At 40.7% G+C, this 17,757-nt stretch overlaps 1 protein-coding gene across 2 annotated transcripts in view; it reads left to right on the top strand.

The window, feature by feature from the left end:
- LOC149178696 (uncharacterized) overlaps positions 1-17,757 on the top strand; it is a 163,004-nt gene that overhangs the window by 94,024 nt on the left and 51,223 nt on the right. For both annotated transcript variants that reach the window (XM_089423702.1, XM_089423703.1), the window contains one exon: positions 2,318-2,401. In XM_089423702.1, the coding sequence (XP_089279828.1) occupies positions 2,318-2,401 (84 nt within the window). The remainder of the gene's footprint in view (positions 1-2,317; positions 2,402-17,757) is intronic.

Raw genomic sequence — 17,757 nt, 5'->3', positions numbered from 1 at the left:
ACATACAGGACACGTTAATGTGGAAAAGAGGCCGAGTAATAATAATGTTGCATATTAAAGAAATGACTATATCAGAGAAGCCCCCCTTTTTTTCAATATACAATAGTAATCCCACAATCGCAATCACAACGGTTTAGGCCCACTAAACTATCGAAAGCGTTTATTTATGTGTTTGGCCTTAAAAAACCCCGGGCAACACATTTATTTGAATAGACAGGAATACACGAAAAAAACCCGATCGAATGCTTAAGGCCAGACTTCAAATGCATTACGCCCGCATCTATAACTTCATCGGGTCTGCTCCTCCACAACTTTATCGCAATCAGTGCTTTATAGTGTGGCAAGGCTTTACAATATATGCGATATGCGATGGATGCGATAATATATTAACTTATATTGCAATGGTGTAGTCAGGTCCGTGTTATTATCGCAATCGCAGTTTTAATGTGACAAGGGCTTTAAGCGTTGTGATACATAACTCCCGATATGATGGACGGGATATTATTATAGACTGTTTTTAATGCCTTTGTCGGGTCCATATATATATATATCGCAATTAGTGGTTCGGGGGTGACAACCCTTTATACATTGCGATTACCGCGGATGCGATATAACAATAGGGTATTTTATAATGGTGCAACGGGTCCGTTATTATAACGCATCTATATATATATATCACAATCGCATATATAATATACATATATAACTTATGATATGATATTTCCGATGAGGCGGACGTGATATGATATTAAGCGGTTGTTGATACATCCGTCGGGTCCATAGCTTATCGCATTCGGCAGTTTTCCCTTGTTACCTCTCTTCAAGACTTGCGATTACTGCAGATGCGATATTACAATAGAGCATATTGTTATGGAACCATTGGGTCCGTAATACATTTCTTTAAGGATTTTTCATGGTTTATAACTGTTAACTCCTCCGTTATGCGATACTCTTGGCATATGCGATACTTCCGATAGTTCTTCCTCTTTGCTCTTTCTTGGGCATATATTTCATGCGATACTCCCGATATGGCTCCTCCGCTAACACTGTTTATGCTCCTCCAATGACCTCTTCTTATGTTCCTTCGCTGATGTGATCCTCTTTCCAGTGGCTTTGCTCCTGTTCTTCACAAGTCTGCTCTGCTTCTCCTTGGCTTCATATTGACATTAATGACAACCTAGATCAACACTTTTGCAATTCGGACCACGTTTTTTTCCTTATATCTTCGCTGTATCAGAGATAAACATGAGATCATCAATGTACAAAATGAGAGGGAGAGCTGTCATATGTATAGTCTTCCAAAGGGGTTGAAAGGGTGCCTGAAAGGGGCCTAGCCCACCTGGGGCCAACTTGATCAAGGAGGACGCTGACTTGACATTTGTTGAGTCATTAAATTCAAATTTAATTTAATTTTTGTTTTTTGATGAAAATACCGACCATGGCTACTGAAATTTCCAACAAAAACATATTCCAAAAATTTCCGAACATTTATTTGAGGTTCCTTAGATTTATTTCATTGAATTCCAACTTTATGGCTGAATATGACATATATATTATAGCAACAAATACTCCAATTCTGTCCAATCTTCTTATTAGGGAAGCTGAAGGAGATAGACACCAAATATATACTTGATGGAGAGATGAATATCACAGCCCTTAAGGCGCAATCTCAACCAATACAGAGATCTGAAATTACTGTATAGCAGCAGATTGGTATCAACCCTAAATATGATTTTTAGTTTCATCTAGGCATGCTAACACACAACATTTTAGCTCTGTTGTCTCAATAAATCAGCTCATAAAGAGAAACCACACTCTGATTTTCAGATCTTCAGCATATAAATTTAGGACAGCAATAGTACATCTCATATATTACACAAATGAAGATAATCTATGCTTCCCTTCATCCCCTCATCCCAAGGATATGGGGAAATGCAGAGGACATGCCCACTGTGCACCATAGGTCTGAACCTCAAGTCTAACCAACTCAAATTTGAATTTATCATACTTTATGAAAGATTATAGAACATGAAGTCTTGATTTCAAATTATACCATGATATTTTCTTATATAGAATCTTGCTTGACATAAAGAGGACAGTTTTTTGTAAATGGTAAGACGTATAAATATGAAGTTCTTACTCATACAGTTTCTGACTGCTGGGCTGTTTAAAATATCTTATATGCTTTTTGCTACTGGTATTCAATATCTTAATATACTAGGAAAAAATCCATAAAATTTTCTTTGCTAAGTTTCTTTGATTTTGCAATTAGTATGGTCTTGAGTACTGGTGACAGTTTCCTTATATGAATTTGCAGGCGCTTAATTCTTGCTAGTGGAATTCAAGGCATGGAAGGATTCCGTCAACGTTGGAGTTTACATGGTCGGCTTCAAGACACAAAGTAATTTTGAACCGTAATTCATTGTCATTTTGTTTATTGAATTTATTTTGAAAGTTTATTTCTAGTTTATTGTTCTTGCATTGACAGGTAATTATTTATTCAAGATGTCCAGCCTATTACACTGTTGGGTAAACTAACAGATGATTTTATTGCCAAACTCTTTGCTGTGAACCTCTTACTGTTAAATCTCCTAATATCAGCCCAGATTTTTTTTTCTCACAACAATTTTTATTCCCAGCAACATATTTATTTTGTCAAATAAATTTTGAATTGTTGAAAAATAAAATCACTGGTATTTTTAACTCTAGAAAAATGAATATGCAGCAGAAATGAAACAGAGAGATCAATCACACATTACAACAGATGAACACCCGCAACAATTCTCCTTCATCTATTATTTGGGTTTTTTTTCCTGCGGAGAATTTACAAAGAAAAATACAGTGACTAGAACCTGCAACTTGGCCCCACTTGAACAATTTGGCCCAAGGAAATTCGACCAACTAGAAACTAGCCACTGAAGAAAATTGGCCCACCTCTCACCAGTAAATTGTCCCATGTGCCTTGCGTTTGCTCAGCCTTTGTTCACTTACAAATTGGCCTTGGCAAATCAGCCTCCTCAACAACTGCGCATCCTTGCTTCAGCAATTCGACCTCTCCAATCTCCAGCACATCGGCCTCCTGTGACACTCCTGAAATTATCCTTGTATTCTCCGTCCTTCTCAGTCGAACTTGGCCTCTCACGCCAGAGAATCCGCTTTCCCAAAAATGCTTTCGTTGTCTTTGTTCTCTATGTGTGTCTTCACCTCTCCCTTAGGCTTTCATTTATAATCTTCATTAAGCCTGTTACTGCTCAAACTAGTAGGGATCCTAGTGGGGCACTTGCTAGGTCGAGAGAAACATTGAAGCTAAAGGCCACTGTCACCACAGCTAAAGCTTCCTACTTTTTACGGACTTTCACTGATGGGAGGAGACCCAATATATAGAGAATCACTTATAAAGTATATATTGACTAAGATGGATGTGAAGTGATCCGATGACCCTTTCCTAGGAGAGACTCAAGAGGGGGACTTGCTTGCTTCTTAAACAAGGTGCAAGGTTCTCTAGGATAGGGTAAGTAAGGATTTGAGGGATTGACTTAGGGAATGTGACTTGCAATGAAGCTTCCCAAACCCTAAAATCATAGTGGAACTCAGTTTCCCAAGTGGTTTTTGAAGAGTTGACTTTTATTAGATATGGGACCACACGGGACCACGTAGACCCGGGGGTAGGTCAAGGGGGGAGGGTTTAGCAACCAATGATATGCTTGACCTATTCCGAAGGGGGAAAGGGACCGAAGAAAGAATTTTTAACGCAAGACAATGTGAGGGTCCCAATGAGGCTTCTAGCCTAAGGAAACCAAGGGCAAGATTCAATCTGGAGGCTAGAGCTTGAGATATCTCAAAATCCTACCATCGGAATCTTCTCAAATTTGAAGGGTACCTAGGAGACACACCAGCATAGGAGAGGCGAAGAGATCGAAGTTTTTCTATGGGTGGTTTGCAAGATAAATGATGCCCTAGGAGACCTAATGGGCTAGGCCTAGAAAATGAGAGGGAGTTGGATGAGAAAGGTTTAAGATGATCACCTTTGGGTGGACTAGTGCCTAATCCTTTGGGGAGAAATGGAGTTAGGTAGAATTATGATTATGGACTTTCGAATTTTCTACGTCAAGAAGGCATCAAAGACAACTTCGCTTGGTACTAGGGCAGCAACAAAAACAACTTCAAAGACTTTATACTCCGTTTTGCAAGATAAATGGCTTATCAAGATGAATTTTAGTAATGAAACATCCCTAGGAACATTCATTTATTATACATGGCCCATACATGAAACATTAACTATCCAAAAACAAAATTTCCACAACTTTGCAGAAGAGATGCAACAAATAAGCCTTAGCATAGTGAAATCCAAACAACAATGTATGTGACAAAATTAGAAAGAAAGAATAACATTAAAATGTATTTACATGTATAAGAACATATCCAACCATCCAAAAACTTGCCATCAAGAAGCTCCAATACATATGAAAATTATCCAAACATCAAAATTCATTCCATGCTCCAAAAATTCGTCCTCCAAGAAGAATAGCGAAAATTTCTAAAGAGATATAAGTTCCAAATCCAAGTGATGATGCTAAAATGAATCCTCATCACTTCTATTTATACACTTCTAATGAGTTCGATTTAGCTACTTGGGCCTACATTAGCCCCTAAAATAAAATAATGTGCAAAATAACTAACTTTTGGTGACAAGCCCACCAAACTAGCTCATAAACAAAATAATAAGCCTCTCAAGAGGTCAAATGATCAACAATACATGTGGTTGGGCCTTCTAGGAAGCCTGCCCATAAGTGCCACAAAGATGAATAGGACTCCCAAAAGTAGTGGACAAGGGCTTGGCCCCTTGTACTCTAAATAATAAACCTGTGGTGCTTCCAATGGGTGTGAGGGCACACAAGTGACTTCATGGGTCTCCAAGTAGGTCGAAGATGCCTGTAGGGGCTCAGATGATGGTCTAAGTGATGCCACATTAGCATACAAGTCCTGGGTCATCTGCCAGTGCATGGTACAATTGTGGGGCCGGTTGGGCATGGTGAACTAGGTGCATCTTCTTCGTCTAATAGGTGAATCTCGAGCAATCTCTGAACATCTCCAGGGATCCATGGAGTGTTGTCTACTGTTGTGGAGGCCCATGGCTCTCAACACACACCCTACATGTGCCAATGTAGCCCTTTGGAGGGTTATGACCCCGTATAGGGAGACCAAATGCAAAATGGAGATCATCTGCAATCCTGCATAAGATCCAATGCATCCCCTAGCCTTCCAGTACAACAAGTCATCAAAGGAAATCGAGTAAAAGAGAATACAAACGACAACAAGTGGACACTTTATAATGGCACGCCCTTCCATAGTGAGCTTTGGCATGTGCTAATGTCTCCAAGCTCCAAATGGAGTTAACCAAGCATCCTATTGGGTGGTTTCTACTTTTAAAGGGGATGGCATGTCCAAGGTACATCCTTTAAAGGGTGGTAGAATGTTATAAAGAGATGAATGGAGTAGGGAATGAAAGGGGTAGCCCTGGGGCACATGCTTTGTACAAGGGGAGCTAATAAAAGGGAAGCCCACACATAGGTATATAATGTATAAGAGGGAGCAATCATGGTACATGAGGTGCCCCGACCTTGATTTTTCCACCCTTCTTTATATGCTTTTTGCTTTTTATGATTTTTCTTTAATTAACTGCTTGGGGCTTAAGGGATAAGAGCATGATGTGTAAGATATAGTAGTCGATACTGCCTTTAAGGTAGGGGGGTTCATTGCCTATTAGGGGTTGGGACAATCATGGGTTCCTGAATGATAAAGGAGGCTCATCTAGGGCCTATAGGAACCAGGGTGATGGCCATGGTGATGGGGTAGAACTCATGTATTGGCTTTTGCCCACGTGCTAAATGTGTTTGTCCCGACCATCTTTGGCATTTTGTGGTACATCTTTCTGTTGAATGTGCCAATTATGCTTTTACTTTTCTTTTTGGCTGCATCAATCTTCGGGGCATCAATCCAGGCCAGACCCAAGGTGTGGGCAAGGGGAAGGGGAAGGCTAACCCTATGTGGACCTAGTGGAGGAATGTGGACCCAGGTGGGAGAGACGATGAACGAGGTTATAATGAGTGGAAGGGGAGTGATATATGTGGATGAGGGAGCGAGACAATGCAACCAAAATCAGGGTTTCCCATGTAATACCATCCATAAAGCCCAAAGGTCAGTAAAAGATATCCCACGGGACTAGGGTCCAAGGTTAACATTCAAAAGAGGTTTAGGGCACAAGAGCACAGACCTGGCCCACTCTTTCTGTCGAATCCCCCCCATTAATCCTTGGCCAGAAGTATCCATGATAAGCAAACTACAATACTCAATTACCAAATGAGAAGGCATACCTTGAGGTTCGGGAAGGCCACCTTCAAACATACGTTCATAACAAATGGGTTAGGGACTACATGGCTGGCTCAGATGGCGGTGAAATGGCACAATGAGCTAATTGGTCGCTGCAAGGGGCTGCTAGCTGCCGGCTGAGGAGCAGGTAGCTGGCATATGGACAAAATCTCTTCCGAACAAGAAGCTTGTGTACTTGAGAGACAAGCTTGGCTTGGTTGATGTATCCTTTCTAATTGACAGGGAAAGATAAACACTACATTCTTGTCTTCACTTGGGAAGAAGGAATGTAGGATTGGGTAACCATCTGGCATTTGATACTCTTTGAGGATGTGGTAGGGCATCCAAGACAAGAGTAGTCGTGGACTGATATTCTTTGAGGACTGGCTATCCAAGATAAGAATAGTCCAAAGAAGGTCATACTCGGTGAACACCCGGGTGGAGTATGTACCTTGAGAGACAATGATGATGGTGTCTATAAATCATTGGTCTCGCCAGCATTGTGCTCTGATCTTGTGGAGAGATACTGCTGTGACAATGCTGGTTAACGTGATGCTAGACAGATGGGTTACCAATCTGACTCTTTTTATGAGATCTCTTCAGATTGAGAATGATCATGTACCTCTTATGAATACTTCCCTAGTTAAGAGGGAGTGTTGAAAAATGTGTAACTAGGTTCCGTCTTCATAAGTATGAAATGTATCTTTTGTAAATTATAAAATGAAAATAATTATTACTATTGGAGCATTGGTTTCGTGCTCAAGTTTTCTTATTTTATAGGTCAAGCACCCATTGAGTGCTTCTAGGGTTTGTCCTAGGTCTAGAAGTCAAAAGAGTCATTGTCATATCTTGAAGACCCCAATGGGCACATTGTAACTTGTAAAGAAAAATTATTTTTATTCTTTAAAGTGTCGGAATACCCTCCAAGATCAAGTCGGCCTAGAAGCTGTCAAGTTGGCCTAATTGAAGAGCCAGGTCTACTCCTTGAAGAAGCCTAAATAAGGAGAGGAACTCGTCCTCCAAAGAGACACTCAGTCATCTCTCATTCTATGCGAAGAAGAGGACAAAGAAGAGGTCGGAGAAGGATGGAGTGTTTTGGGCTAGTTCTCTCTCTCTCTCTCTCTCTCTCACATGCTATAGAAATCTAGGGTTTTTGTGGAAGGGTTTCATCTAGTTCAATCTTGGAAGGAAGGAAAGAGGGCAAGCGAAGGCTACTAAGGGTGTCTCTCAAGCCCTAAGTCACAAGGAAAGGCAAGCAAAGGACAAAAGAAGGCTCTAGGAAGAAGATTGAAGTTCCCACATGTGGCAGAAACAGTTTTAGTAGTTGCAAGGAAGTCGAAATTTCAGATTTTCAATAGGAGGTCGAAGTTCTTGCAGCAGGAGGCCGAGTTGGTGCAATAGGAAGAGATTTAACTAGGTTTTTCTAGTACAAGGTTTGCACATTATCTCAAGTGGTTGATCTTGAACTTGGAGGGTATTTGTCTAAATCATAAGGTCTTGGTATTTGTCAATTGAAAGATCCATAAGAAGAGAAGGATTTAAGGGTTTTCCCCTCAATAGGAGGGGTTTTGGCCCTGGCTTGCAGCCTACATACTGTGTCAATGTTCTTATTGTTTTGGTAGCTGTTTGATGTTTCTCACATTGTAATAATAAGGAACACAACTAATAAGTAAAAAGGCAACACAAACAGTTATCAAGTTGAAGAGAATTAACATTGACCTATTGAATTCTCGACATGGCATCAAAGCTAAGGTTAGCTAAGGGCATCATGAAGATCTCCTCTACAATGAAGAATTTCATCAATAAGTGTTACAAGATAGCAAGCCATGTCAAGAAAGGTATCAAGCAAGCATGGAGTCTCTTATTTTCTTCAAAGAAGGCATCAATCAAGGAAAAGGATGAAGGTCTCTTCTTGGCTCTCCCTGGCACATTCCAAGATGAAAACATTTGGGTAATTGATAGCGGTGCATCAAGACACATGTCTGGCCGTCCCAAACAATTGAAGGCCTTATCAAAAGGTAAATCCACTTATTCAGTGGAACTTGGAGATAACAAGAGCTATCCTGTAAGGGGTATTAGATCGACCTCTATAAAGCTGGAGAATGGAAGCAACATCCACCTCAACAACATTCTATTTGTTCCAGGTTTGCATAAGAACTTACTTTCCATTTCAAGCTTAGAGGATAAGGGTGATAGAGTAGATTTCATGGATGGAAAGGTTGTTGTATGGATTAAAGGCTCAAGTATAGAAAAAGCTAAAACCATTGGCATTCGAGAAGGAAGACTTTACAGACTGATATCTCCTTGAGCGCAAGCCCTAGTTCACATTGAAATTAGCCCATGTGAACTTTGGCATAGAAGATTTGGTCATTTACATTTCAAAATCCTTCCAACTCTAAGTTCCATAGTAGATGGAATACCTGAACTGAAAGAAGATCATGAAGGAGTATGTAAGGGATGTGCATTGGGTAAGAATACCAAGAGACCATTTGGAAGCAGTGCTTCACTGTCAAAAGAAATCTTGGATCTCATTCACTCCAATGTATGTGGCACTATGACTCCTAAATCACTTGAGGCCATCAATATTATGTCACATTTATAGATGATCATTCAAGAATGACCTGAGTTTACTTAATGAAAACCAAGGATGAAGTATTTACAAAATTTCAAGAATTCAAAGCTGAAGTGGAGAACCTTACAGAAAGAAGAATCAAGATACTGAGATATGATAATGGAGGACAATATACATTCAAGGAGATTATAACATTCTGCATGGAGTTTGGGATTAAGAGGGAGATGATAGTCCCATATAATCTCGAACAAAATGGAGGTGCAGAACGGAATAATAGATCCATTGAAGAAAGTGTAAAAGCTATGTTACACGGTCAGGACCTACCAAAGTTTTTGTGGGGAGAAGCCACGAAGACAGCTATTTACATTCAAAATCGAAGTCCCCACCAGGTCCCTAGACAACAAAACTCCAGAGGAAGTGTTCATTGGAAAGAAGCCATTTGTAGATCATCTCCGGATCTTTGGGTGTCTTGTATATATCCATATACCAAAGGACAAAAGAAAGAAGTTGGATCCGTCAGGCATGAAGGGAACGTTTGTTGTTGGGTACAACAACTCATCGAAAGCCTATGGTATCTACATAAAAGAAGGACATCACATATGTTAGAATTTCTAACACGAAATTCTATTGCAGTAACTGATTTATTTCTTCTACTTATTTCTCACAATAAGTTGTTTACGAAACCCTTCAGTAAACATTAAAATAAATTCTACTGTACTTATCACATAATAGCATAGAGAAAAATAACAGTGATATACAAGCACAAGAATCAATCACATCAACACAGTTATTTTTGGACAATTGTCTCCAGAAAAACCCAATGCAGGAAAACTGGTGCAACAGATGAGGGTTTATTTATTATACTTCAACAACAATCTCTTTACAAGGAATGATTGTTTAGTACATAGAGAAATCTTCAAGAAAAGACCTGAGATAATTTTCCTCCTCAGCTAGGAGAAATTCTGATACCCCAAAGACCCTTTAGCCTTCACTGTGTCACCCCTGCATCATCTGCGTGAGGACTGCGTCATCCCTACATCGATTGCGTGAGAACTCGTCTCTGCCTGCACTGTCTGTCAGAGCTTTCTCTCTGAGGCACTGCGTCACCTCCTCTTCAGTCTCTAATTGATGCTGAAACCCTCCTCTTCCTTCACCCTGCAACTCTCCCTCTGAAATCGAAATCTTTCTCCTTGAGAATCGATTTCCCTCAGGTTACTGAGTATTTGCCCGATGTGTCTCCAAATGACTCTCAAGTCTTCTCTTATACTTTTCCTATTGATGAATCAACGGTCGAGATTAAGTCCCTAATCAATGGCTAAGATTAAAACAGACTTGATCCTCGTCTCTTAGAAGCTTCTCACCCATATCTTTATTAATACCCATTAATATTTTTATTTTCCTAAGTTTAGACTTAGGAACCCATTAAAAATATTAATTATTTTAATAACTCATCATCCGGGTGGAATTTCTCCAAACAATTTCTGGGTCTTGGAGATCTCATGAATTCTAGCCCTTCCACAAAATTTCGGAGCTAGATCACATCCAATGCTACCCAAAATCAACATTCCCTCTTAGTGAGGAATGTGTTCTAGCAATGCCAACCAATAGAAGCATCACACTGATCCATGACACCGGTCCTCTACGCTGCCGATGCTTGGCCTGCTGCCCCTCATTTACCACGCTGTTGCACCCTGTACTGCTGCCCATGACACTACAACTGTCACTGCTACATCTGTAGTGCAACTCCCTCTGAATATGCTGCATCATGCTGCCCATAGCACTGCCACTGCTAACTGCTGCACTGCAACTCCGTAAAATATCGGCTTCTGTTACTAAAACGGATTCTTAACCATCCCCATCTTCTCCCTGAAATAAACAAACTTTGTTCTTCCTAGAACCTTGGTGAGAATGTCTGCCACCTATTCTCCTGTCGGGGTGTACCTCAACTGTACAGCCCCTCATTGGACACAGTCTCTGACAAAGTGATACCTGATGTCAATGTGCTTCAACCGATCATGAAAAACTGGATTCTCAGAGAGCTTGATGCAACTCTGATTATCACACAAAATATTGGTCGCTTCCATTCTTCTCTTAAATAGATTCACAAGCAATTTCCTAAGCCATATTTCTTCACACGAAGCTGTGCTAGCTGCCATATATTCAGCTTCAGCTGAGCTCAGAGCTACGAATTTCTGTTTCCTACTACACTAGGAGGTCACTCCTGATCCAATGTTGAAACAGTACCCGGTGGTACTTTTCCGATCTACTGAATTTCCAGCCCAATCTGCGTCAATGAACCCACTTAGCTTGATGTCATTGCCTTGTGTGTACATTAGTCCATGCTCGACTGTTCCTCGTATATATCTGAGGACATGCTTGGCTGCTACCCAGTGCGCCCTCTTTGATTCCACCATGAACTGACTGAAGGTGTTGACAACGTAACAAATGTCTGGCCTGGTATTGACCAGATACATCTGGGACCCTATGAGCTGCTTGTACAAGGTGGGATTGACTTCTTTATCTTCGAATGCATCAATCTTCTTCCAGCTAGTAATCATTGGAGTAGCCATAGGTCTACAGTCCTGCATTCTGAATCTTTTCAAAATCTCTGTAGCGTATCGCCTTTGTTCAAGGAAAATCCCACCCTTTTGCTGTCAAACTTCCAACCCCAGGAAATAATGCATTCATCCCAAATCCTTCATGTCGAATTCTATAGCTAGGTTTTCCTTGCAATCTTTGATGAGCCTGGATGAAAAAGATCATCCACATATAACACCAGGATTAGAGGCTCATTCTCTACAACCAGATAGTAGAGGTTAGGATCTGCGCCATTCTTGACGAATCCCATCTTCTGCAGGTACCATCAATTCGACCGTACCATGCTCTAGGTGTCTGTTTAAGCCCATACAAGGTTTTCTTTAACTTGCATACATGATATTTCTTCTCATGTGTCTCAAAACCCTCTGGTTGCTCAATGTATACTTCTTCTTCTATCACCCTGTTCAAGAACGTCGTCTTGACATCCATTTGGTGAATCTCTCACCCCATCTGTGCTGCAAGGGATATCACGGATCTAATAGAAGTATACCTGGCTACTGGAGCGAAGGTTTCTTCGTACTCTATCCCTTCCTTTTGAGCATACCCCTTAGCCACAAACCTGGCTTTGTATTTTTCCACACTGCCATTTGCAGCATATTTGAATATGTAGATCCATATCGAACCTACAACTAACCTGTCTTGAGGCCTAGGTGCCACTTCCCAGACATCATTGACCATTATGGAACTGTATTCCTCCACCATGGCATCTACCCATACCTGATGCTGAACGACCTCCCGAAAACTAGAGGTTTCTCCAACGTGAGCCACCAAGGCTTGGTATCTGTCTGGCTGTCTACGCTCCCTTTTCTCGTTCCTGGGCGCACCGACGAAATCCTTTGCATCTCGTAGTATCCGTCGAAGTTCCTGGCTCGTTCTACCATTGGTAGTGGGTATATCTATCCATTCCTCCACTTCTTGAGACTCCACCTTTTGTGATACCTCTGGAGTTTTCCTTTTGGAGAAATACTGGTGCTAGTTTCCGCTGGTCAAAGTGGAAGGACCAATGGATCATCCTTTGACTTCTCTTCGGAAGGTATTTCTTAGGATTTCCTGAAAGCTCTGTCCTCCAAGAACTTTACATCCCGTCGAATTACGATCTTCCTATTCCCTAGAAGATAGACTTTATATGCCTTACCATTCTTGCTATATCCCACAAGATATCCTTTTTCCGCAGTCTGATCTAATTTCTTCCTCCTTTCTTTGGGTACATGGCAGTATGCCAAACTCCCAAATATCCTGAAATGACTCACCCCAGGCTTCTTACCGGTGATGACACTCTCCAGAGTAATCTTACCTAATGCCCTGTGAGGAGTCCTGTTCTGGACATACACTGCCGTGTTTCATGCTTCTGCCCATAGAAACTTGGGCATATCCTGATCATACAACATCGCCCTGGATGCTTCAACAATAGTCCCATTCTTCCTTTCTGCTCTAGATTATGGGGGGTTGTCCACTCTCTTTTGATGCCTTGCCTTGTGCAAAAATTAGTGAAGTCCTTGTCGATGTTCTCTCCACCATTGTCTGAGCGCAATATCTTTATCCTCTTTCCTGTCAGATTATCAACTAGAGCCTTGAACTCTTTGAATCGACCAAAAACCTCATCCTTGGTTTTTAGAAAGTAGATCCAAGCCTTTCTGGAATGGTCATCAATGAAGGTGACGAAGTATTCGACACCACTAAGAGCTTCTATGGACATGGGTCTGCAGATATCTGAGTGTATCAATCCCAAAACACTCTTAGCCCTATTGTTGCTTCTGGAAAATGCCGCTTTGGCGTACTTGCCTAGTGCGCATCCTCTGCATACATCATCTCATTTGGTACTCAACTCTGGAACTCCTAATACTGTTCTCTCGAGAATTCTTAGAGCCCCATGGTGTAAGTGTCCCATCCTCCTGTGCCATAGTTCATTCAAATCTTTTTCCCCACTGCTGCCTATTAGTGCCATTGGAGATTCTAGCTGTAATTTATATAGCTTGTTACTTCTGACTCCAATCTGGGCCTTCTTTTTCCAACTCGGGTGTTTGACATATACTTTCTCCTTAATGAAGAAAACATCATAGCCCTTGTTTTGAAGCTGAGATACAGAGAGTAAGTTCATCCCCAATCCCGACACATGCAGCACATTGGTTGCTCGAAGCCGATCCCCTGCTTCTGTTTGAAAGACTACAGTACCTCTTCCTATGGGGGTACATTTTGACTTATTTCCCATGGTGATCTGGAAGTTCATCCTTTCTTCCTGATAATTCGAAAAACATTCTTGTATTCCTGTCATGTGCCAGGAAGCTCCACTATCTATATACCAAACCTTAGAGGAGGCAGAACTCAGTAAGCAAGCGAATTCTTCTTCCAGTCTGGAAGCTAACATAGAATAATCATGATCCATGCTCCTCGTGGTGTCTTCTTCCTCTGGAGATCTGCGTGAGTCGGTCTGAGTTGATGCCCTCATGCTCCTGACTCATTGCAGATTCTTTAATCCTGTTGCCCCATCTCTGCTTTGATACCATGTTAGAATTTCTAACACGAAATTCAACTACAGTAATTGATTTATTTCTCCTGCTTATTTCTCACAATAAGTTGTTTACGAACCCTTCTGTAAACATTAAAATAAATTCTACTGCAGTTATCACATAATAACATAGAGAAAAATAACAGTGATATACAAGCACAAGAATCAATCACATCAACACAGTTATTTTTGGACAAATGTCCCTAGAAAAACCCAATGCAGGAAAACTGGTGCAACAGATGAGGGTTTATTTATTATACTTCAACAACAATCTCTTTACAAGGAATGATTTTTCAGTACATAGAGAAATCTTCAAGAAAACACTTGAGATAATTTCCCTCCCTCAGTTAGGAGAAATTCTGACACCCCAGAGACCCTTTAGCCTTCACTGCGTCACCCCTGCATCATTTGCGTGAGGACTGCATCATCCCTGCGTCATCTGCATGAGGACTACGTGAGAACTCGTCCTTGCCTGTGCTGTCTCTTAGAGCTTTCTCTCTGCGCTGTCTCTTTGAGAAACTACGTCACCTCCTCTTCAGTCTCTGATTGATGCTGAAACCCTCCTCTTCCTTCACCCTGCAACTCTCCTTGAGAATTGATTTCCATCGGGTTTCCAAATGACTCTCAAGTCTTCTCTTATACTTTTCCTGTTGGTGAATCAACGACCGAGATTAAGTCCCTAATCAACGACTAAGATTAAAACAGACTTGATCCTCGTCTCTTAGAAGCTTCTCACCCATATCTTTATTAATACCCATTAATATTTTTATTTTCCTAAGTTTAGACTTAGGAACCCATTAAAATCATTAATTATTTTAATAACTCATCATCTGGATGGAATTTCTCCAAACGATTTCTGGGTCTTGGAGATCTCATGAATTCTAGCCCCCCCACAAAATTTCGGAGCTAGATCACATCCAATGCTACCCAAAATCAACAACATAGAAGTCAGTCTAGATGTCATATTTGATGAAAGTATAACATTCAAGAAACCAAAGGAACTTCCCGTAGACTCTGATGATGAAGAACCTCCAGTATTTAAGGAAGAAGTTGACAGGGAAGAAGAATAATCTTACCACGAAGAAGAAGGTCCTAGTGAACCTATTCAACCCTTGGTCATCCCAAAAACAAGGAAAATACCTAATTGGTTGAAATCTACACTACTTGATGCAGAAGGTCATGGGGCAGCGAAAGGCTCATTTAGAGAAAGCAAGAAACCCAAAAGATATTATGGGTATGCTGCATACATGAAAAAACTAATAGAAGCAGAACCATCCAGTTTTGAAGAGGCTGTCAATCATCAGGAATGGAGAGATGCCATGAATGAACAATATCAATCTATAATGAAGAATGGAGTGTGGGAGGTCGTACGTAGGGCCAAAGACAAATTTGTGGTAACTTCCAAGTGGATCTATAGGATCAAACATGCGGCAGATGGAAGTATAGATAAGTATAAGGCAAGATTTGTGGCTAGGGGTTTTTCTCAACAAGAAGGCATCGACAACAAAGAGACATTTGCGCCAACAACAAGATATACCACGATTCATTCATTAGTCTCTATGGCAACATTGATGGGATGGAACATCCATCATATGGATGTCAAGACTGCATTTCTGAATGGCACAATAGATGAAGTCTATATAGAGAAACCCTTGGGATTTGAAGTTAAAGACAAGAAGGCATATGTTTTCAGATTGAAGAAAGCATTATATGGCCTCAAGCAAGCACCAAGGGCATTGTATGCTAGAATGGATGCATACCTACAAAGAATAGGCTTCAGAAATAGTTCTGCTGATCTGAGCCTTTATATCAAGGTTGTAGATGGAGAATCTGTAATCATTCTTCTATATGTAGATGATCTTCTCTTGACAGGTGTAGAAGGTCGAATTGAAGAATGTAAGAAGCAACTAGTAGCAGAATTTGACATGAAGGATCTAGGGCTGATGCATTACTATTTGGGACTAGAAGTCTGGCAAGGACCTGATGAAGTTTATTTGGGTCAAGGAAAGTACGTGATCAAGATGTTGAAGAGGTTTGACATGATGGACTGCAAACCTATGACCACTCCAATGATCACAAACTTGAAGAGACTAAGGAGTTCCGAATCAAGCCCTGTGGATCCTTCCAAGTATAGACAACTAATTGGCTCACTGATGTACTTGGTGAATACTCGACCAAACATATGTTTTGCAGTAAATATTCTCAGTCAATTCCAAGTGGAGCCAAGGCATGATCATTGGATAACAACAAAGCATATTTTGAGATATCTACGAGGAACCATTCATTAGCTTGAAGTATAACAAGAAAAATAATGTCCACTTGATAGGATATACAGATTCTGATTGTGGAGGCAGTGAACAAGATGGTAGAAGCAATACTGGAGGATGTTTTAGTTTAGGATCCTCCATGATCTCATGGATGAGTTGGAAACAAGACACAATTGCATTAAGTAGTGTTGAGGTTGAATATGTTGCAGCCTGTGAAGTAAGGAGAGAAGCGGTCTGGTTGAGGAAGCTGCTGTCCAACCTGTTTGAAGGACCGATGAACCCTACATTGATACTTTGGGATAACCAGTTGTATACATTTGTCTAAAGACCTAGTATTTCATGGAAAGACAAAGCATATAAACAACAAGTATCACTATATTTGTGAGCTAGTACAAAATGGTGTGTTGCAGTTACAATATATCTCTACTAATGAGCAAGTAGCTGACATATTGACAAAATCTCTTCCGAACAAGAAGCTTGTGTACTTGAGAGACAAGCTTGGCTTGGTTGATGTATACTCCCTAATTGAGAAGGAGAGACAGACACTATATTCTTGTCTTCGCTTGGGAAGAAAGAATGGAGGATTGGGTAACCATCTGACATTCGATACTCTTTGAGGATGTGGTAGGGCATCCAAGACAAGAGTAGTCGTGGACCGATATTCTTTGAGGATTGGCTATCCAAGATAAGAATAGTCCAAAGAAGGTCATACTTAGTGAACACCCGGGTGGAGTATGTACCTTGAGAGACAATGATGATGGTGTCTATAAATCATTGGTCTCGCCAACATTGTGCTCTGATCTTGTGGAGAGATAGAGCTGTTAGTCAAGGCCTTGCTATGTGACAATGCTGGTTAACATGATGCTAGATAGATGGGTTACCAATCCGACTCTTTTTATGAGATCTCTTCAGATTGAGAATGACCATGTACCTCTTATGAATACCTCCCTAGTTAAGAGGGAGTGTTGAAAAATGTGTAACTAGGTTCGGTCTTCATAATTATGAAATGTATTTTTTGTAAATTATAAAATGAAAAGAAATTATTATTATTGGAGCATGGGTTTCATGCTCAAGTTCTTTTATTTTATAGGTCAAGCACCCATTGAGTGCTTCTAGGGTTTGTCCTAGGTCTAGAAGTCAAAAGAGTCATTGTCATATATTGAAGACCCCAATGGGCACATTGTAACTTGTAAAGAAAAATTATTTTTGCCTTTAAAGTGTCGGAATACCTTTCAAGATCAAGTCGGCCTAATTGAAGAGCCATGTCTACCTCTTGAAGAAGCCTATATAAGGAGAGGAACTTGTCCTCCAAAGAGACACTCACTCATCTCTCACTCATCTCTCATTCTATGCGAAGAAGAAGACGTAAAGAAGGACGAAGAAGAGGTCGAAGAAGGACGAAGTGTTTTGGGCTAGTTCTCTCTCTCTCACATGCTAGAGAAAGC

Source organism: Pinus tabuliformis, chromosome 4_1 (assembly GCF_031772625.1).
Source record: "Pinus tabuliformis cultivar Carrire ecotype Pingquan chromosome 4_1, CPIR1, whole genome shotgun sequence".
NCBI classification, from domain to species: Eukaryota; Viridiplantae; Streptophyta; class Pinopsida; order Pinales; family Pinaceae; genus Pinus; species Pinus tabuliformis.
Note: the sequence above shows the minus strand (reverse complement) of the source record. Positions and strands in the feature narration are given on the sequence as shown.